The following is a 21,943-nucleotide window of genomic DNA, read 5'->3' on the forward strand; positions in this document are numbered from 1 at the left end:
AAAATAAAACACGTGAATTAACTAAAATAAATATTTAAATAGAACACCCGAGAAAAACTAAAAATATTTGTAAAAAAAAAGAAAATCTTTGAAAAAAAACTTTAAAAATTATTAAATCACTTAATTTATAAAAAAGAAATAGGTATAAATTTCATGAAAATTTCTTAAGAAAAATCATTGGACAGTTTTTCAAAATTAGTAAATAAAAAAATTTGAAAAAATCACAAAAATAAATAAAGAATCAAATAAATTAATTGAAATTTAATAAAAGTTTAATAAAACTCTCTTCTATTTCTAAAAAATTATACAAATTGGAAATTAAAATTTTCAAAAATTTAATACAAATACTAATTTGTAAAAGAAAAAGTCTTGAAATTTGTAAAATTAAACAGCAAATGCCGCTAAAATCTCTTATTTAAAACAAGAAATCCCAAAAAATACCCAAAACATTAAGAAATACATTTTTTTGTCAAATTTGTTTGTGATAAAAACCAAAATTTGTTATTAAATTCCAAAAAATACCTTTGAACTTTATAAACAAAGCAAATTTTCCCTTTAACTCTATGTGACTCATATAATTTCCCTGTATTTTCTGTTATTCATATCATCAATTTAATATTTTGATTGATAACTAACGAAATTACAGCTTTTTTGTCTGGCAAATGATTGAAATTATATTGACACTTTGCTGAAATATACAATTTAACACGCATACATTTAGCCTCAACACGCATTCAGCAATAACACAGGCTCTCCATCCCCCTTCACAAACAAAAAAACATCACAAATCAACAGCAGCAGCAACAATAACAAATTTAAGCTCTTTACAAAAAACGCGTGCTTAAATGCTCTTTTTGATATAAACACTCGCATAAACACACACACACCCAAACACAGGCACACGAAAGCATAAAAACGGGAGACATCACATCGTCATCATCATACGAGTAGCTGGATAGGAAAAACAATAACAACAACAAACAGAAAATAAACAGGAGACAATTATTTAGCAGCCAAACAAAACTACAAAAACAAGAACAACAACAGCAGCATTTATGCAGGCACAAACAAGAGTTTGATAAACAACAAAGACATTGAGGAAAAAGAAGAAAAACAGAAAAAAAAATTGACGAGTAACCAAAAGCAGAGCAACAGAGCATCACTCTATTACTATCATCATTTACTCATCAAAACTTCGTACAGTGATGGTTGGTGCTGCTTCTTCTTAAATTTTCTTAGCAGTAGTATTTCTGTATTGTTGTTGTTGTTATTATTATTAGTCTTCTTTTGGCCGTTGTTTCTACTCATCCATCCATCCAAACAAACATTTGTGTGTGCTGCTAGCTGGCTGGCTGCTTGAGTACATGACAGTTGAGTTTGATACCATTCATACCACATTCATACACATTTCAATACGACGTCTAAGAGACAGCCAACAAAAACGACGTCAACGTCAGCAGCAGAAATAACAGGCAGCACAGCATTGTACAATTTCTGTGATTAAGTGACGACATTCGCTGTTTGACTCTCAAACGGTTAACGACGGTTACTTTAATATAACGGCAAAATTTCAAAATATCCACAAAAGAAAAAATTATTTAAAATTCCTCCTATAAAACGGGAAAAATATATAAAAGAAAGAATTTTCTTTTTTTAGTTTTATTTTAATTAATAATAATTTCAAATACCAACCTACTGCAAACTAAAAGAAATTCTTTTCATACAAATTGAGAGAATAACAAAACAAAGTGTTGATGTGATAAATATAACAAAAAAAAATTAAATAATAAAATATATTTTTAATTTATTAAAGATTAATGCTAAAAACACACAAAATGGATTCATATCTAGTCAAATGTTTAAACAATAAATAAATTTGGCACAAAACAAACAACAACAAAAATCAAAGAAAATGGAAAAATTTACTTAAAAAAAAGAAAAATCTATAAAAAGACTGATTAAAACTTAATAAACTGGAAATTTAAAAAAACAAAAAAAAATTCAAACAACCTCAAACCACAACAAAAACACTACAAAATTTTGTTAACCAAGTATACGTAAAATTAACCAACAAAAAAACACATTTAAACATAAACAAATTTAAATTTAAAACAAAAATTATTTATTAAAATTTAGAGAAATTAAAACAAAATAGTGCAAAAACAAAATATAAAAATTAAATTACTAAAAACCTTAAGAAACAAATAAAAAATATTGCTCATTTTTAATAATTAAACAAAACAAAAAAAAATATTAAAAAAACCAACTCTCCACTACCTTTAAATATTAAATAAATAACCTAATGTATACGATTCACTGCAATTATTAATAAAATTAAACCAACAACAAAACAACCCCCCCTTAAATTTATAAAATTACAAAAATATTTAAAAAATTCTAAAACAAAAAATAAATATTTTCTAAATTAATTATAAATTATAAAAACAAAACAAAAAATACAACAAATATACGACTAAAATTACCAATCCTCTTCTACTTAAACAAAAAATTATACGCGTACATAGTGCAAAAATTATATAAAATACCACAATAATTTATTATTAAACTAAATTCAAAATAACTTAAAAGTTGCATACAACAAAATTTTTAAATACAACTCATAAATCTTTTGAAGAAAAAACCAACTTAAAAGCATCTCACTACTACTCACTCTTCTTAAGATTCCTGAAAGAAATTATTAATAAACAACAATTTTTGTTTTTTTTATAAATAAATAAAAAAACAAAATAAATTATAACATAAATTGTGTGTTAGTGTAGTTGTGCTGAAATATTAAACAGAAAAAAACAAATTTCAAAATGTTGCACGAAGCTTTAATGTTAGAAATCTATCGTCAGGCCTTAAATGCTGGGTAAGTAAATCAAGAAAATACTATATTTTTAGGGCTATTCACAGTTTAGCCTTAGGTTAAGAGGAAATTAGAGAATAAGACAGTTTAAGAGAGTGTCTCACATCTAAAATAACAAGGAAGTTTAGGTTATAGCCTTAAGTAGGTTTAAATTTAAAGTGTAATCTTAAAAATTTAGGATAATAAGTATGACTAAATTATGCTTAAAGTATTAAAGTGTTCGTAATATATTTAAACAGGATGCTCCATTATAACTTAAACCTTAAATTCTACAACAAAGATGATGTTATTCTAAACCTTAAAAGCCTATTACGGTGCCCGAGAGGTATAAGAACACAGCTTAATTTGAAAACAAACTCAAACCTAATAGTAAAATATATTAACTATTCCTCAAGAGCAATCATTAGTGCAAGATCGCCTTACAAGTTCGTCAAAGTTAGTGACTGAGGATCCAAAGTTTTTTGGAATCAAAACTAACCTAAAAACAATGACTGTATATAACACAGAAAAGACGATATTCAAGTATTTACTTAATCTGACAAGCAATTCCCAGATCCATAAAAACATAAAGATTTTTTTGCATGTAAATCCACCGAAGAGAGTTGCTACTGCTACTACTATAATGGAAGTGTCAGCAGAAAATGAAAATAATTAGAAGTCCAACTATGTATATTAACTGGAGATCTCTATATAAGTGAACAAAGATTTGGTGTCTATATTTGACCAAGGAATGAAATTTATTTATAAAAATTGTGAGTTCAGTTCTTCGTAAACAAAATTTTAATAATAGAATGGCTAGACTACAACTATATCACTTGTCCAACTATCTGAGTTGTAAAAGTTCAAGTTCAAGCTAAATTTACTATATCTGACTGGAGATCTCCATATAAGTGAATCAAGGAATGAAATTTTTTCTAAGAAACTGTGAGTTCAGTTCTACGTAAACTAAATTTCAATAATAGGATGGCTAGAAAGAACTCAATCTAAATCTCAGATAGTTACACAATTATATCAATTGTTCAACTATCTGAGTTGTAAAAGTGATACAAGTTCAAGCTAAATTAACTATATCTAACTGGAGATCTCCATATAAGTGAATCAAAGAATGAAATTTATTAAAAAAAACACTGTGAGTTCAGTTCTACGTAAACAAAATTTCAATAATAGGATGACCAGAAAGAACTCAAGCAAACATACAAAAAGTTGTTCCACTTTCTATTGGAAAACTGATTCAAGTTCAAGCAGTGAAGCTGTTCATCATCAAACCAATCCTTTTTAAACATTAAACTCAGACGAGAACTGAAATAATAAAAATGTAATTATTTAGGTCATACATAGTATCAGCTTAGACCTGCATATGCCCTGAATTAATAATTATAAGGTGTTTGATTAAGATTTAAATTTGTAAATGAAATTTCTTAAAAATATGAAAGAAATATTTATTAGATTTCATTAAGTATACCTTTTAAAAGGTAATATTCATAATTAATTTTTAAATTGATTTTTGATAAGGGATAAGAACTACTAGGTCTTAAAGAATGTATAATGTTCAAGTTAAACCCATCAACTAGAGAGCTACTAAATACGATTTAAAAAGAAGGTCAGATAATTCAATATATCGAAGAAAAATGTTCTCGATCACAAATGTAGTATTACATGTAAGATACTATTTTCGTCAAGAAAATAACTGAACAAAGACCTGAAGATTTCAGAATAATGAGACACATGTATGTTATAAAGTACAGACAGAGATCTAAAGATGTAGAACTATGATGGAAATAGTTATAGCAGCAATGTTCATGATAGTATGCTACTGGAACGCTCTCAAGTAGAATGAATAGGACACCGTTTTGATGAACAAAGACGTGAAGATAGCAGAGTCATGAAATACGTAATCATATTAAAAGTCACATAAATCCAATGAATGAAAGGAGACTTATTAATTAATAAGAATTCAAAGACTTCAATGGATTGATGGATATATTACGGATGCTAGATTATGGTCAAGAAAAGAATTGAATAATGAGCATTAACACATTGTATTTATAAAGTACAGATAGATAACTGTGGATGCAGAATAGTAGTAATTCTCAACATCGAGGATAGTTTTGTTTGATTGCTTAATGTGGTAACTCGCTACTTGAAATCACTCAAGTAAAGTGGCAATACTCACTTCGTTTTGCTAAGACCAAATAATTTGTCCAAGCTTTTATTATCAGATCAATATTCAGTACTTGTAGAATAGTACTAGATCCAACAAGGCTACCCAGTACTTTTCATGATACTTCGGCGAGCATATATTTTGTCGAGAACATTTCTCTGGTTACATAATTAGAGAAGATGAAAGACAGTTTCTATCCTGCTTCCTAATATCTTTGCAGATGCGATAGTAGTCATTGAATGGGGGTACGAGTCTATAGACATGTTTACTGATCGTTTAGTGACCATTTAACAATTTCATCAACCTCGAAATGTCTCTCCGATTACGTTGCATAAGTCCTATATATCATATCACAGTCCATTTATGGTATCCAATTTGCGCCATCACTTTCCAGATATTGAATGAAAATAAATTCAACCTCTGTCATGGAGGTATTTAATCCAGTATATATTTTGCCAAGAAGACTGTTCGGGTTACATAATTAGCCACATATTTACTGAGAGATGAAAGACAGACTATATCCTGCTTCCTAAAATCTTTGCAGATGCGAAAGTAATCATGCGATAGTAATACTGATCGTCTAGTAATCATTTAACCATGTCATCAGCCTTGAAATGTCTCACAGTCCATTTATGGTATCCAATTTGCATTATCACTTCCCAGATATTGAAAGAAAATGCCTAAAGATTACAGTTTTAATTGTCTCGCAGTGGCTATAGTAATAAACCTTTGCCATTGAGGTATTTAACAAGTTGCATTCACCAATACCTGATACTTCATTCAGCCTATATTTGGCCAAGAACCTTTGTCTGCATATAGAAAACAGATTCGTAGTAGCAACCGAATTTGTTTGCCAATCGAATGATTCGGTTACACACATAGAATTTTTCGGTTCTATCAACAGAAAGTCAGTTGATAAAGAAGAATTTGTGTTGAGGCAACCAAACTTTTGTTACCCCTTCTAAAACTTTGTAGCCACAACTGTAAAATTCGATCTCTAAGGAAGAATCATACGATTGGCAACAAATTCAGTTGCTACCACGAATCTTATTTCACTGTGTGGTTACATAATTGGCCAGACATTAACAGAGAAATGAAAGACTGTCTTATCCCTCCGAATATCACCGCAGATGCGACAATAGTTACTAATTGACAGTATACTGGCATGTTTAGCCAACGCCCGACATTGGACGTTAACACTCCTAGAAGTATTGCGATTGATAAGTTGCACATATAATTTTTGGGGTGATATTTTTCTCTCGACTATGCAAGTATTAAAATTTGTCTGAAGTCTCCACGTTTAATTGATCGAGATCTATTGCAACTAATATCGAATTCGAAATAATCAAAGTATTTACCGTTGAAGTCCCCAGGTGCAGAAGTTTCCAGTAGCGTCTGGTCTTTTTATTACAGTATTGATTCCTTCTTAAAACTCCCAATTTTTTGGTGTAGTTTATCTTCCCAAAAAAGCATTTTGTTTACTTTCATGTTCAACACACATAAGTGTCATTATAAGATGTAATTTTATATGTTTTTTTTCGTTTATAAATATTTATTAAATGAATTTAATTATATATATACACCATTTACACTCACACGCTAAGACAAATTCTTGAAAAATTTATTAATTGCACTTCTTCACACCGCCAAACAAGGCGAAAGAAAATAAACAAAGAAAAACAAGGAAAAGCCAAAAGAAAAAGATAATTTATACAATTTAATTATTAAATGGTAAAAATATGAAATAAATATGTTGTTAACAAATTAAAAATATATAAAACATAAAGTAATAAACTCTTCAAAAGTAAGAAGGCTTGGAAAAATATTTACACTTAAAAGTGGTTAAAAAGCCAGACTTACATATAATAGGCAAAATAAAAATTGTTTTGTATCAAGAACACTGATAATGTAACTTGGTATTACATTTTATTTAATTTAATGATCTAAAATCTAAAGTTTGAAACCATAATTTAAACTCTTTTTTTTTGAAATACTTTTATTTCAAAAACATGTATGTATTTCCAACATATGTGTTGAAACATTTTTGTTTTTCCTTATCTCTTAGTTTATTTTCATAAGCTTTAATTAATAAACATACTTAAATTTTGTATTATTTATTATAATTATTTCAATTTAACTATACATCATTTAGATAGGGAGCTTGATTCCTCATAAACAATCATTATTTCTGCTAAATAAGTTGACAGTTTTATTATGGTCCCATAGATCATCATCATCATCATTATCCTCTTCTTCAACGCCATATTTGCTTTCGACATACAAACATCTATACATCATCATCATAGAAAATGTCATATGAATTTGATCTATAACCACCACCACCACCATCATCGGCGTCATCATTATAAATATTTCTGTTCTTTTTTTTTTTTTTTTTCAATAACATAAAGCCAATAACAACATTAATGAAATTGTACGCCATATTGTTAGTAGAAATAATTTGAAATAATTATAGGGTGGGATTTGAAAAATGTATTTTATTTGCGTTTTTTTTTCTCCTCATATCTACATTTTGTTTGGGAGTAACATAATTATAGAGAATATTTATTTCAAAAAAAAAAAAAAAATAGTATTGTGGAATGAGCAGCAATCAAACATTATTTTTCAATGAATTTATTTGTTATTATTTAATATTTTTAATAAATTATAGTGCTGTATAGCTGGTTGTAGGGAAATTGGTGTTTGAAAGGCGATTTGGTAATGATTTAGGGGATTCAAGATCAGCTATTCAAAGTACACTAAAGTCATAATAAAGGGTTTTAGTATGTTTGTTTATTAGAAGAGACTTGAGGAGACCTTATAATTTTCCTAGAACTAAAAGTTCAGACAAAATTCTCTCCCATTTGTCATATTGTCCTCAAACAAAAAAATTTCTCAACATATTCACACATACGAGTGTTATTTTTGTTATAAAATGGTCCTTTAGGTTTGTGACAACTGAGTTAGGTCTCCTGCAAACGTGTCATTGTACCCCAGCTCATTATGATAACCTCAAAACACTTCCAGCATACGTCAGCACAATTTCATAAAGTCCTAGACTTGCAATTAGTCATGTTATCTGGACAAAATTCAATTTGAAAAAGTCTCAATGTACATCAGCACAATTTAATAAAGTCCAATTTCATTAGTCATGATGTCTGGATGAAGTTCGGTTTGGTAAAGTCGGAGTTCGATATATACCAGGGTTACATTTCAAACCCAATTTGAAATCTCATTTACACAGGAATTAAGTCATGAAGAATTTTGCAAAATTATTCAAACTTCTCCGACTAGCCAAATGTCTTCTATTCAGGTTACTTTACAAACGCAGTTTGGAATCATATCAACAAAGGCCTCCCGCATTTGAAAACACTATCAAATATTCCAATAAGATCAACGAACACGGGTACTTGTTGTCGTGTCATATTGTCCATGGATATTATGACACATTTTATATCCCTGCTCAAGCTGAAAACTTGAAGACACTTGTGAACTTCTTAAAAAATAACAGCAGGACCAAATCAGTATGCTATGAGTACTATAAACCCCTTTTCAGTGAATCTTAAAATGTCTTAAACCCCATAATTATATGGCCTTTAACCTGAAACAATATTCGAAAGACCAGCAAGAAACACTATAAAATATTCCAATAGGATCAGCGAACACTGATAGTTGTTGTCGTGTAATATCGTCCGTGGATATTATGTTATGCCAACATATTTGATATCCCTGTTCATATTTTTATCAGGCACCCAAGCAGAAAACCTGAAGACACGTGGGAACTTCTTAATACATATCAGCAGGCTATGAGTACCATAAATCCCTTTTCATTAAATCCTGAAATGTCTTAAACCCCATAATTATGTGGTCTTTAGCTTGAAGCAGTGTTCGAAAGACCAGCAAGAAATTATTTAAAAGTTTGAAGTTGTACATTTAAGCAACAATTGCCAACAGCTGCAGCAATTTTTTGACTTTTATAAAATTTCACAACTTCACAGATTATAAACAGAACCTAAGTAAATCTGCTTCCTATAACTATAAATATTTCTCAGAAGAACAGTTTCAATTTGAGCCAGCATTCAGGCTCATTCTTCATGCTAATAGTTGGCAACAGTAGCAGTACTATTTATGGCTCATTAAGCAGAAGTTGGCAACATCTGCCGCATTAAGACTCAGCTTTCATAGCAAAAGTTGTCAACACATGCAGTAATATTGAAAGCTCATTAAGCAGAAGTTGGCAACACCAGCAACAATTATTGGACTTTTGTAAATTTTCTCGTCTGTACAAATTATGAACGGGATTTTATACCTAAAACTAGTAGGTGCAGCTGTTTCTTAAAATATAACAAAAATTGGCAACATTACTTACTAGTAACATTTAAGGCTCATTAAAAAGAAGTTGCCAACATCAGCAACATTTAGATTCAGATTTCCTAGCAAAAGTTGGCAACACCTTTAGTAATATTTAAGGCTTATTGAACAGAAGTTGGCAATACAAGCAATGTTTGGACTTTCGTACAATTTCTCGTCTGTACAAATTATGAACGGGATTTAATACCTAAAACTAGTACAACTGTTTCCTGAAACCATAAATATTTCTAGGAAGAACTGTTTCAATTTAAGCCAATATTCAGGCTCGTCTTTCATAGCAAAAGTTTTCAACTTGAGCAGTAATATTTCAATTTTTATTTTCTGCTCGCTGGTAAAGTTTAGCTCTCCTTGCAGTCGTGGTAGTCTACTCAATTTTATATGTCTTTATTTCTACATATGCGTTTTTTTTTGTAGCTGTTTGCAAATTATAATTTATGATTTACTTGTTTAATTTATTAACCATTAAATCAATAAATAAATAAATATATCTGAGTTTGGAATTTTGTTTTCGCTCTAATATGTACATTTAATTTGTATTTTGTATAGAAATAATATTATTATTATATATATTTTTTTTCGTCTGACCTTATAACCAATAAATTTATTAATAGTTTATTTAAGTTGTTGTATTTAGTTAATACTACAAATAAAAAAATTTAAAAACATTAAATACTAACAAGTAGTGGTAATAACGACACATGATATTTAACAAAAAATTGTTCAAATGATTTATTGACAGGCAAACGATCAAGACTAAAATTTACAACAAATAGGAAAAACTAAAAGTAATATAAGGAATTGAAACAGGCTACATGAAATGATAAAAAAGATATATATAACATTTTTAAGAGCGGTAAAAGAAAGGACAAGGTATCGAGAAAAGTTAAACTCCAGCTATATAACAGACTAAAGGTGCAAACTATATTGAAGGGAGTGCTTTAGCTTCTTTATAATGTGTGAAGTCACTAATAAGCTTGGCTTTAGGGATATAAACCAGTGATCGGCACAAATATTACTCGCCATAGTACTAAATGGTTTGACTAAATGCATAAAACGAATTTTCTGATTATAATGTCTCCGATTTGTTTCAAAGTTTATAATTTTAACGAGTTTTGCTCATATTCGTTTTGTGTTGTTGTCTGAATGCCTACCACTGATTTATCTTTTCACCTTTTGCATTGCCAACCTAACTCTCTCATTTAATATATTACCTAGTTAAAATAGAGTGCATTATTTCTCTCTTAATTTATAACAATTAATTTAATAATTTTTCTAATACTTATAAATACAAATTGACTTTTCTGTTTCACCATTATTATCTTTTTATACGCCATAAATTTATTAAATATTTATAGATGCGTATTGATAATAAATTGAAACAAATAAAAATAAAAACAGATTTCACATAATTTACACATACCAAATTAGAATTGTTTGAATTTATTATACATGTTTGAACTTGATTTTATTTAAAAAAATTAAAAAAAATTATCGCATACAGTAGAGCGGCTTTCATTAACACATTTTTTTGTTTGTGCTTTGTAAAATTTCTATATCGAATAATGTTTTTTAATTGAATTCATATAAAATGTCACTTTTTTGAAATCTGGAGTTTACAAATGTCTGTTATAATTAAGAGATAATTGAAAGATATACAATTAAATTGAAAATATTTTGTTAAATTGTTGCTGTTTTTAAGAACTTTTTTTTGAAAATAGCAAAATTTATGAGTTTTTGTAATATAATTATAATTAAACAGTTTGGAAACATTGTTAAGAAGCTGATCATGTTTAAATTTAAGGCTGATGATATTTTATTAATTTAAACAAAGAATTTAAATTATATTTATAAAGTTTAAGACCACATTGAAAGACCTAACTCAGTTGTCAAAAACCTAAGTGATGAGAATGTATTAGTAGAAAAAACTATGTTAAAACAAAAACAACACTCGTATGTGTGATTATTTTGAGTAACTTTTTTGTTTAAGTTTTTTTCCGCTCTATGTTTCTCTATGTTTAAGACATTCTAATAAAGATTTGAAATTTTTAGTTTTGAAGTAAATGAAAAACTTAAATTGAGAACTTGGGTAAGGAATAGAGGGGAAACTAGAAAAGACTCTAACAAAAAATTACTCAAAATAATCATATATATAAGTGTTTTTTTTGACAACTGAGTTAGGTCTTTGACAGGAGAGTTTCCGATCTATGTCCAGTGTTTCCAAATTCTTTAATATAGTAACAAATTTTTAAGAGAGATTGTTGCCATCTCCGTTTTAGGTTTTAAATTCATTTCAAACCTCTGCAAAAACAGAAAAATTTCACTTTCAAGGTAATTAAAATTGAGGAATGAAAACTAAATATTTCGGCAGCTAAACAAATTTAACTAAAACTATTTTATCAATAGCACATTTAACAACATTTGTTTAAATATTATTTATTATCATTATATTATTTTTAATATATCTAAACAAAAACCAACAATTAGTTGTTTGTGCCATATTCATTGATTGTTAACTTGATCTTTTATAAACTTATTTCTATTGTTTAATAACTTTTAATTACCCCTAAGACAGTGGGACCCGATAAAAGAAAAAACAGCAAACAATCATTCAGTTACTCAGCAATTTAAAAACTAACACTTTGTCTTGCCTCTACCTCTGGTAGACCCACTGTTTATCTTCATAATGTCTTGTCAGCCACACGTTTTTTTATAATTTTGTTTGTTGTATAAAATAATATAAAACAGATGAAAAAGAAGATTAATAAATTGTTGTTTATAAAATTTGTTATTGTTGTTTTTTTTTTGTTTCGCTTCGCTTGATTTGCATAACAAATAAAAACGTTGACATATTGTGAGCTATTTTTAAGATTAGTTGAAATCATTTAGTGATGATAGAAAACATTTTTCAAAACTTAATGGGCTCAATTTTTTATTATATTGTATTTATTTTTTTTTAGTTTCTTTCGTAGTTTTGTTTTGTGGCACTAATAAAAGAGTAGGAGTGAAATATTTAGCGTAGCTCTCATAAATTTTCTTAAGATTTATTAGATTATTTTGTTTTTATAATTAAACTGAAATAATCATGATTAATAATTTTTTGTTTTCTTTAATTTTTCAGGGCTTTACCCACTGCAAGGCCTCGTTCAACAGAATCGGCCAACTCCAGCGAGCGCTGTCCTTCACATGAATCTAATTCCTCGGACAATGGCAAAGAACATCGTGAGAATTCCATAAATCATCCACAGGGAGGTATGTTGCCCTTGCCCAACTCACCCAGTGCAGCATATTCCAGCATTCCAAATATGCAAGGTCAAGCGCCCTCTATGGAGGCCTATCTTCATATGGTGGCAGCTGCTGCCCAACAATATGGTTTTCCTTTGGGAGCAGCTGCAGCGGCAGCTGCTGCAGGTCCTCGCTTACCTATGCCCCTACCCACAGAAGCTGCTGCTTCTTTCAAACTACCGCCACAAGCTTCACCCACAGCTTCTAGCAATCATTCGGAGGCTCTAGATTTCCGTACTAACATGTTTGCCCGCTCGGGATCTGCAGAACCTGCCGCCTCAGATGAGGACGAGGAGGAAGAAGAGGCCAATGATGCCAATAATCCTTTGGATTTGTCTGTGGGCACCCGCAAACGTTCAGCAGATGATGAAACAGAACCCGATTCCTCTATAGGCCAAATTCAGGTTAAGAAAATCTTCAAATCCGACAGTCCTCCTATGGTGGCCCAACCACCACCCAGCACACAAGTTCCTCCTAATCCCCTAATGCCGGGAGTCAATCCTTATTTGGCTGCTGTAGCCGCTGCCAACATCTTTAGATCTGGACAATTTCCCGATTGGAATGGTAAAAATGATTTGGTGGTAGATCCTCTGGAGAAAATGTCTGATATTGTTAAAGGACCACGCAAAGAGAAGTCCGCCAGAACTTCAATGGCCCAACAGCACCACAACACACAGCCACCAGCACAACCCATGAACACCCAGCCACCAGCTCCAGTGGCCAACAATCCCCTGCCACCTACCAATGAGGGCATAACTAAGACTCGCCACAATATTTGGCAATCTCATTGGCAGAATAAGGGTGTAGCCAGTTCAGTATTCCGTTGTGTGTGGTGCAAACAAAGTTTCTCTACTTTGGAAGCTTTGACTACCCACATGAAAGACAGCAAACATTGTGGTGTAAATGTACCTCCATTTGGCAATCTGCCCACAGCTAACGAAAGACCGCCGGTAGCTCAAAATCCTGCACCATCTGGTCCCCAACATCATAGACAACAAAATAAATCCAACAATTCGGGACCTTCTCAGGCCTCCAAAAATGCATTCCAATTTCGTGGTGATCAACCAACTCCATTGCCCCGCAAACTGGTAAGAGGACAAAATGTTTGGTTGGGCAAGGGGGTAGAGCAGGCCATGCAAATTTTGAAATGTATGCGCTGTGGTGAAAGTTTCCGCTCTTTAAATGAAATGACCAAACACATGCAAGAGACTCAGCATTACACCAATATACTCTCTCAAGAGCAAACGATCTCAATGAAGTCTTCTAACAATTCGGGAGAAAATAAGGAAGGTCAAAACAGTTTAAGCTCGGAAGAAAGCCGTACTCTTAGTGCTGTGCTCACCTGTAAGGTGTGTGATAAAGCCTTCAACTCTTTGGGTGATCTTAGTAATCACATGGCTAAAAACAATCATTATGCTGAACCCTTGATGCAATCTATGGGTACTGCTGGCAATCGTAAACGTCCAGCTCCCAAAAAACGTGAAAAATCCTTGCCCGTCAGAAAGCTATTGGAAATGAAAGGAGCTCAAGATCAAGGCGAACAAGAAATGGATATGAAAATGCAGCAACGTGCCGGCATGGGTCCTGGTTCGGATAAAACCGAGGCTGCTCTATTTGCCGAACGTATGCGTCAATATATTTCAGGCATTAAATCAGATGAAGCAGCCAAGAATAACTTAAATGCCATGGCTCAGCTTGCCAAAACTAAATCGCCCGAATTAATGGAGTCTCCCAAAAATGGTGCCACAAAATCAGCTCAGGGTTCTTCCTCAGTCTTAAGTGCCATAGAACAAATGTTTACCACTAGTTTCGATACACCCACTAGACATGCTGCCCTGCCAGCCACCAGTCCTTCCAATTCGTCCACCAAAAATACCTCGCCCGTGGCTTCCAGCATACTCAAACGTTTGGGCATCGATGAAAATGTCGACTACAACAAACCATTGATTGACACCAATGATCCCTACTATCAGCACTATCGTTACACCAGCAGTGAACGCAGTGCCAGTGAATGCAGTGCTGAGACCCACAATGATTCGCGGAAAATGGAGAACCCCACACCGGATAAGCCTGAATTGGAGGAAACTGCACATAAAATGGATTATGATATGGAGATTAAGAAAGAACCAGAAATGGAAAAAACTCACTCGCCCACAATGCAGCAGCACCAACAGCAGCTGCAGCATCAACAACAGCAGCAGCATCTCCAACAGCAGCACCAACAACAACAGCAGCTGCAGCAACACCAGCAGCAGCAACGCGAAGAGCAAATGACTAACATAAAAATGGAAATCAAAGCTGAGATAGAGGATGATCAAGAGGAAAACGAACGCAATAGCCAAAGGGGACGCAGTGGCGAACGTGATGTGACCACTAATGGCACCGACTATTCCAACAATAACAACAACAACACCAAAGAATGCAATGTTCAGTCCCCCAAAACTCTTAGTCCCCAACCACGAGTTATACCACCACGCAGCCCCACCGACAGTCACCGTTCCATGACACCCAAATCGCCCGCTTCCAGCATTAAGTCCTACGATGGTGGTGAAAAGAAATATCCCAGTGACTCTCTCAATGCCCTCTCCTCCATGTTCGATTCGTTGGGCAGCACCACCAACTCATCCACCATCAGCAATCGCCCTCAGCCCCAGAATACCGCTGTGCTCAGTAACAAAATCGATTCACCCGAAAATCTTACCACATCCAATTCGTTAGCCGCTTTACGTCAATTCTGCATTAAGAAAGAGAAAACCGCTTAAAAATGCTCTCGTCTTATTTCGTTTTTTATTTCATTTCTATTATGGAAACAGTGAGAAAACATATTTTTTGTTTTTGCTATATAATTTCGTTGGTATTCGTCTCGCGTCTCTCACAGCCGGAGATTGAGCCGCGAAATTATGATTTCTGTTTTATTACAAACAAACGCTCTTTAGCAGCCAGGACAGCAAGACAAGCGCGTTGTGTCTTAATAAATTTATGATTTTTAAACAAAAATTTTAAACTCAATTCAACAAAATAAACTCGCCGCCATTTTAAGAAAAACAAAATTCAGAAACTCTGAAAAAAAACTAAAGCGCGCTTGCTTTATCAAAAAACAAAGAGTGTTCTAGCACTTCCACAAAAGTTAGGAGCACACTGAAGGTTCTTAACGCGGAAGAATTATTCTAAAGGAAAACAAAACTTTGCTACAACGAAATAAAGCAGAGTTCAAAGACTACGAAGGGAGACTCGTAAAAGTGCCAAACGCAGCATACGAGTAAGAATATGGAAGATTTATAAGAGGGAGCTAATAGGAAGAGCTACGAGCTACTAAGGAAAAGCGGACTATGCGGAAAAATAAGAGACTGGATATTGAAAACCGTCTTTAAGGTTTAACGAAAGGCTTCCGATATGAATTACAACAAATTTGAATAAACGAAACAAACCAAAAAAAAACTATTTGAAACAAACACAACAAGACTTAACCTCACCTAAGCCTTAAGCTTCAAAGACACAAGGTAATTATCATCTAAATTCTTTATAAACATGCCTATAAACTTTTGAAATAATTTTGTGTTATTTTAATTTTTATACAAAATATTAATTATATTTTTATTTTATTGTCTCTTTTTAGCATCTTTTGAAAACCCACTTGCTGAATAAATCATCTTGTGCCTTTGTATGCTGTTTATACCTTTTTAAATATATACGAATTTGGATGCCTAAATTAATCAGTTATACGATCATTTAAATGAAAATAATCTTGCCACCATATAATTGGATGTACTAAAAAAAATCTACAGTTTTATGGATCTAAAAATTCAAAACAACAAAAAAATAACAAAAAATAAAAAAAAATACAGCCCTTTTCAGGGCTACCAATTATCATTGATAAAAGAGATTAAATTGTTGTTTAACAAACTAATATTTTATCGGCTGATACCGAAGCTAATAAATTATCATTCGGGAAAAATTATGGGCTCCTAAACAAACCGCTTGTGGTTGCTATTCTAGTTTAAGGATGAATAGACAAGGCCGTGCATTGTTTTGTGCATTTTTCCAATGGATGTGAAGGTGCTTAAGTGCTACATTGAGTTTTATTATACCCTACACCATCATAGTGGGGAGGGTATAATGCGTTTGTGCAGATGTTTGTAACGCCCAAAAATATTAGTCTAACACCCACCTTAAAGTATACCGATCCACCTTAAAGTATAAACGATGTCCGTCCGTCCGTCTGGTCGGCTGGCTGGCTGTCCATGTAAACCTTGTGCGCAGAGTACAGGTCGCAATTTTGAAGATATTTCGATGAAATTTGGTACATATTATGTTTTCGGCTCAGGGACCAAGCCTACTTAACCTTCGCTTTACCAGTACCCACCCGGGTGACCACATCGTTTTTATTGGTTTAATATTTTTTTTTAATTTTGTTTCGATTTAAATGAAATTTATACTCACTGAACAAATTTTAAGATTCTATAGAATTTAATAGAAACATTTTAAACTTTTTATAAGGTTTTTTAAATTTTTTAAAATTTCATTCGTCGCATATATTTATAAAAGTGTAGTGTCACCCGGGTGGGTATTGGTAAACCATGTACATAAAAAAACCTTTGGTAAAGCGAAGGTTAAACTGGCTGAAATCGGTCCATTATTTCACCTAGCCCCCATACAAATGTCCTCCCGAAATTGGACTTTATCGGTCATAAATGTTTAATTTATATATGTATCTCCACAAATTCCGCTCCAAATCAGTTTTATATACACAAAATTCATGTCACCAAATTTTGTTACGATCGGTCCATAATTAGACATAGCTCCCATATAGACCCGCTTCCGAAAATCACTTTAACGTGCATAAATCGCTTATAAATGTTGGTATACACACAAAATTCCATATAATTAACTTTCATATAGACATAAATTACACGGCCTAATTTCATGGTGATCGGTCCATAATTGGTCATAGCTCCCATATAAGGCCCACTTCCGATAATAACTCACGAATATAAATTATTTAAATTTTAAAAGAAAAATGTTTTTGCTTTTTTACTTAGTGTAGGGTATTATATGGTCGGGCTTGACCGACCATACTTTCTTACTTGTTTTTAAAATAATTTTAGGAAATCCAACCGTGAAGTTATAAAGTTTAGTTTCGAGTGACGTCTTTGATTTCTTATCATTTTTAAATTTGATACAAAATATCTTAATATCTGCAACAGAAAAAATCCAAAGGGAAGTAGAGTATTATCTACCTTTTTTCCATCAGCGGCTCTTAGAATTATGGGCTTCTTACACTTTATTTTCTAAACTTTTCAGCAATTATTTATATTTACAGAGTGGAGAGAAATCAATGACTGTGTTATGATGGAGACACAGACGTCCGATTGCATTATAGACATTTGAAACCTTCGGAATCTCTCATAAAAATACCAAAGTTGAAGTCAAGACAGGCCATTCAATTATAATAGAGTAGGATCTCCTCTATTCCACTAGAGCTACACAAAAAGTAGTACACAGAGGAAACAGATTCCTAGTAGCAACCAAATTTGTTGCCAATAGAGGGAATGGTAAGGGAACAACACTTTTAGATGTGTGAAGGCTTCAAGCAGTCCATGAAATTTTTTTACGAAGAACTTTTCATGTAGAACTGAACTAGAACTGAACTAGAACTGAACTAGAACTGAACTAGAACTGAACTAGAACTGAACTAGAACTGAACTAGAACTGAACTAGAACTGAACTAGAACTGAACTAGAACTGAACTAGAACTGAACTAGAACTGAACTAGAACTGAACTAGAACTGAACTAGAACTGAACTAGAACTGAACTAGAACTGAACTAGAACTGAACTAGAACTGAACTAGAACTGAACTAGAACTGAACTAGAACTGAACTAGAACTGAACTAGAACTGAACTAGAACTGAACTAGAACTGAACTAGAACTGAACTAGAACTGAACTAGAACTGAACTAGAACTGAACTAGAACTGAACTAGAACTGAACTAGAACTGAACTAGAACTGAACTAGAACTGAACTAGAACTGAACTAGAACTGAACTAGAACTGAACTAGAACTGAACTAGAACTGAACTAGAACTGAACTAGAACTGAACTAGAACTGAACTAGAACTGAACTAGAACTGAACTAGAACTGAACTAGAACTGAACTAGAACTGAACTAGAACTGAACTAGAACTGAACTAGAACTGAACTAGAACTGAACTAGAACTGAACTAGAACTGAACTAGAACTGAACTAGAACTGAACTAGAACTGAACTAGAACTGAACTAGAACTGAACTAGAACTGAACTAGAACTGAACTAGAACTGAACTAGAACTGAACTAGAACTGAACTAGAACTGAACTAGAACTGAACTAGAACTGAACTAGAACTGAACTAGAACTGAACTAGAACTGAACTAGAACTGAACTAGAACTGAACTAGAACTGAACTAGAACTGAACTAGAACTGAACTAGAACTGAACTAGAACTGAACTAGAACTGAACTAGAACTGAACTAGAACTGAACTAGAACTGAACTAGAACTGAACTAGAACTGAACTAGAACTAGAACTGAACTAGAACTAGAACTGAAATGGAATTAGAACTGAAACGGTTTTTGAAGAGAACTAGAACTTTTTTTTTTGAAATTGTAGTTGGAAATGGAAGGAGATCAAGTCCATCGAGAACTGAATTCAAAAATGAAGCAACTTGTTAGCAACGAGCCAGTCATTATAATAACCACTTATAATTCCTTTCTTTCTCCATTCATAAGTGAGCACGGGCAAGGCTCATTTTAGTGGGTAACCACCAGACCACTATTAGTCCATATCAGAAACAAATGTTGAGAAGGTCTTATGGAAGAATAGTTTTGACAACATTACCATGAATTCCCTACTAGTAATTCAAAAACCGTGTCTTTCTATTCACCCTTCTCGTCCAAGAACAAAGTTGAGTCCTAGTTGTTTCCTCGAAGGAGAACCTACATTATTTGAGAAGTGCTCATTCTTAATATCATTCGATCCACGGCAAGCCCACACGAGACACAAGTATTAACTTCGGCGCTAATACCAAAGTGCATCCATGTGTTTTCCCGTTTTATTTCTAGTTTCCTTCGTGGACCTTATAGTAGGTAAGACAACTTTATATTAAGTTCTGGAGTCCCCCAGGGCTCTTTTTTTTCTCCTTTCCTATTTTTACTTTTCATCAACGATTTACTAACAATCACTTCAAATCCAATTTATTCTTTCGCGGATGACAGTAATATCAGTCACTAATATTCATTCGAACATAGATCTACTCTTTCTGAGATTAAACTCTCAAGAATGAATATGGATGACTCCATAAATCGTGACGTTACAACAAACTCCAGATGGGGTAAATTGAACCGAGTTAATTTCAACGCACTCAAAACTCAGTATTGACACACAAACGTCTTGAGATTTCACCAGATTCAATACTTCGTATGGGTAACACAACTGTTGGATTTTCTGATAACCTTTTGAATCTAGGTGTGACGCCCATTTGAATCTTCATATATTCGATGTTGCGAAGGAAACTTTTAGGTGCTTTGGTTTCTTGAGACGGTGTTGGACATACTTATTTCTCCCCTTCCCACCTTCTGCGTATATACACAAGCTTCATTCGTCAAAAAATGGAATATAATTCCCACATATGGGCCAGAGCTGCAAGGTCAAGTCTAGAGCTGCTGTACCGGAAAGGCGGTTGATCTTATAGGTGATGAAACTGTTATCCGGTTTATCGATACTTTAGAACATAGTGGGAATGTCTGTAAACACAAAGGTAAGGAATGATTTCAGTAGCCTTCTGATTAGATATGATGATTGTCACAATCTTTGAGACATCTTAGAAAATAAAGGATTTCGAATAAAGACGTTTCGTTTAAATAAGAATTAAGCTGCTTGAGCGTTGACTTTGAGGGCATCGATCAATTGCGACTTCGGAAAACTCTTCAAGAGACATTTTAGAGCGATCTAACTACACGATCCTTGTGGCCTATTCTCTTTAAGAGACATCTTTAGAGCAATCAAACTACACGATCCTGGTGGCCTACATTTTAGAGCGATCAAACTATACGATCCTGGTGGCCTATTCATGTAAATTCCTCGAGAGATAACCATATCCACAAATCATTAATAAATAATGTCCATCGTAGGTTCGGGAAAAAACTTCCGCGGATTTTTTATTCATAATTGGGCTGATAATAATATTTGACACTCAGTTTTACCTTTTGCAATTTGACCAAATTTTCTACAAAAAAAAAATCTGAATTTAAAATAGTTAAAATAGTTTGAATTTAAAACTCCTTTGAATCCCCCCAATAAAACACCCCAAACACTTTTCTCATCTTGTCCAACCAATTAAAATTGATGTTTTGCTAAATTTTACATACCTACAACTTTTCCATACTGTTTTCAACTGCCCATCAACATAAAAACGCTGTGTGAGATCCCTCCGTTCATGGCATCGCATCAAACTAGTCGTCGTCAGTCGTCTGTGGTTTTATCGTTGAATTTAATTTTAAGAAAAATTCAATTTTAATCAATTTAATTGAATAATCTAAATATTTTAGCGCAACAGTTTTTAGCATTTTTTGTGTAGAAACCGAAAACAACCATCACAAAAAGCAACAGAGACAGAGGCAAACTTGTTTTAGATTTGTTTACCCTGGCTGGCAAGAAATATGCAATTTGCCGACGGTAAAGCGTACAAAAGTTACAATAGCAAACACAAGCTAAATGAAAAACCTGTAAAATAAGTTTAAATTGCAAGAAAAATTATAACAAAAACTACACCAACAACAATAATATTAACAAGTACATACATATACCTGTTCCCTAAAACTAAACTTAGGCGTTTTTTTTGTTTGTTTGTAAGTCTCTCTTTTCTTTGAAATTGTTTATTTGGCGCGCAGTGTAGGGAGGCCGTTAGTCCGTCAGTCGTCTTGGCTGTCTAAAAGGCGGACTGGCAGAGAGAGGGGGAGACTAAATTAATGTTGTTCTGGCAACCATGTGGTTGCTTTTGTAAGGTGGCGCACATTATGAATCATGTGTAAGTTAATGTTTCCAAGTGTGAGTGTTTGTTGATACATATGTATGTGTGTAAGTGTTTGTGTGCTTTTAGTTGGAGATGTTAATTGGGTACGGAAATTTGAAATATGTTGGTTAGGGTACTTTTTTAAGGGCATCTATTAGAAATGAACTTTGCCGTGATTTCTGAAGAACGTCGTTCTCAGTGAATCTGTTTTATA

At 32.7% G+C, this 21,943-nt stretch overlaps 1 protein-coding gene across 1 annotated transcript; it reads left to right on the forward strand.

The window, feature by feature from the left end:
• Positions 1 to 497: 497 nt before the first annotated feature.
• On the forward strand, positions 498 to 16,547 carry tsh (teashirt). The gene is made up of 3 exons (XM_065499514.1): positions 498 to 2,872; positions 12,520 to 16,183; positions 16,300 to 16,547. The coding sequence occupies exons 1-2, from the start codon at positions 2,820 to 2,822 to the stop codon at positions 15,443 to 15,445; spliced, it is 2,979 nt and encodes a 992-aa protein (XP_065355586.1). The 5' UTR covers positions 498 to 2,819; the 3' UTR covers positions 15,446 to 16,183; positions 16,300 to 16,547.
• The last annotated feature ends 5,396 nt before the right edge of the window (positions 16,548 to 21,943 follow it).

This window comes from Calliphora vicina, chromosome 2 (genome assembly GCF_958450345.1).
Source record: "Calliphora vicina chromosome 2, idCalVici1.1, whole genome shotgun sequence".
NCBI lineage: Eukaryota > Metazoa > Arthropoda > Insecta > Diptera > Calliphoridae > Calliphora > Calliphora vicina.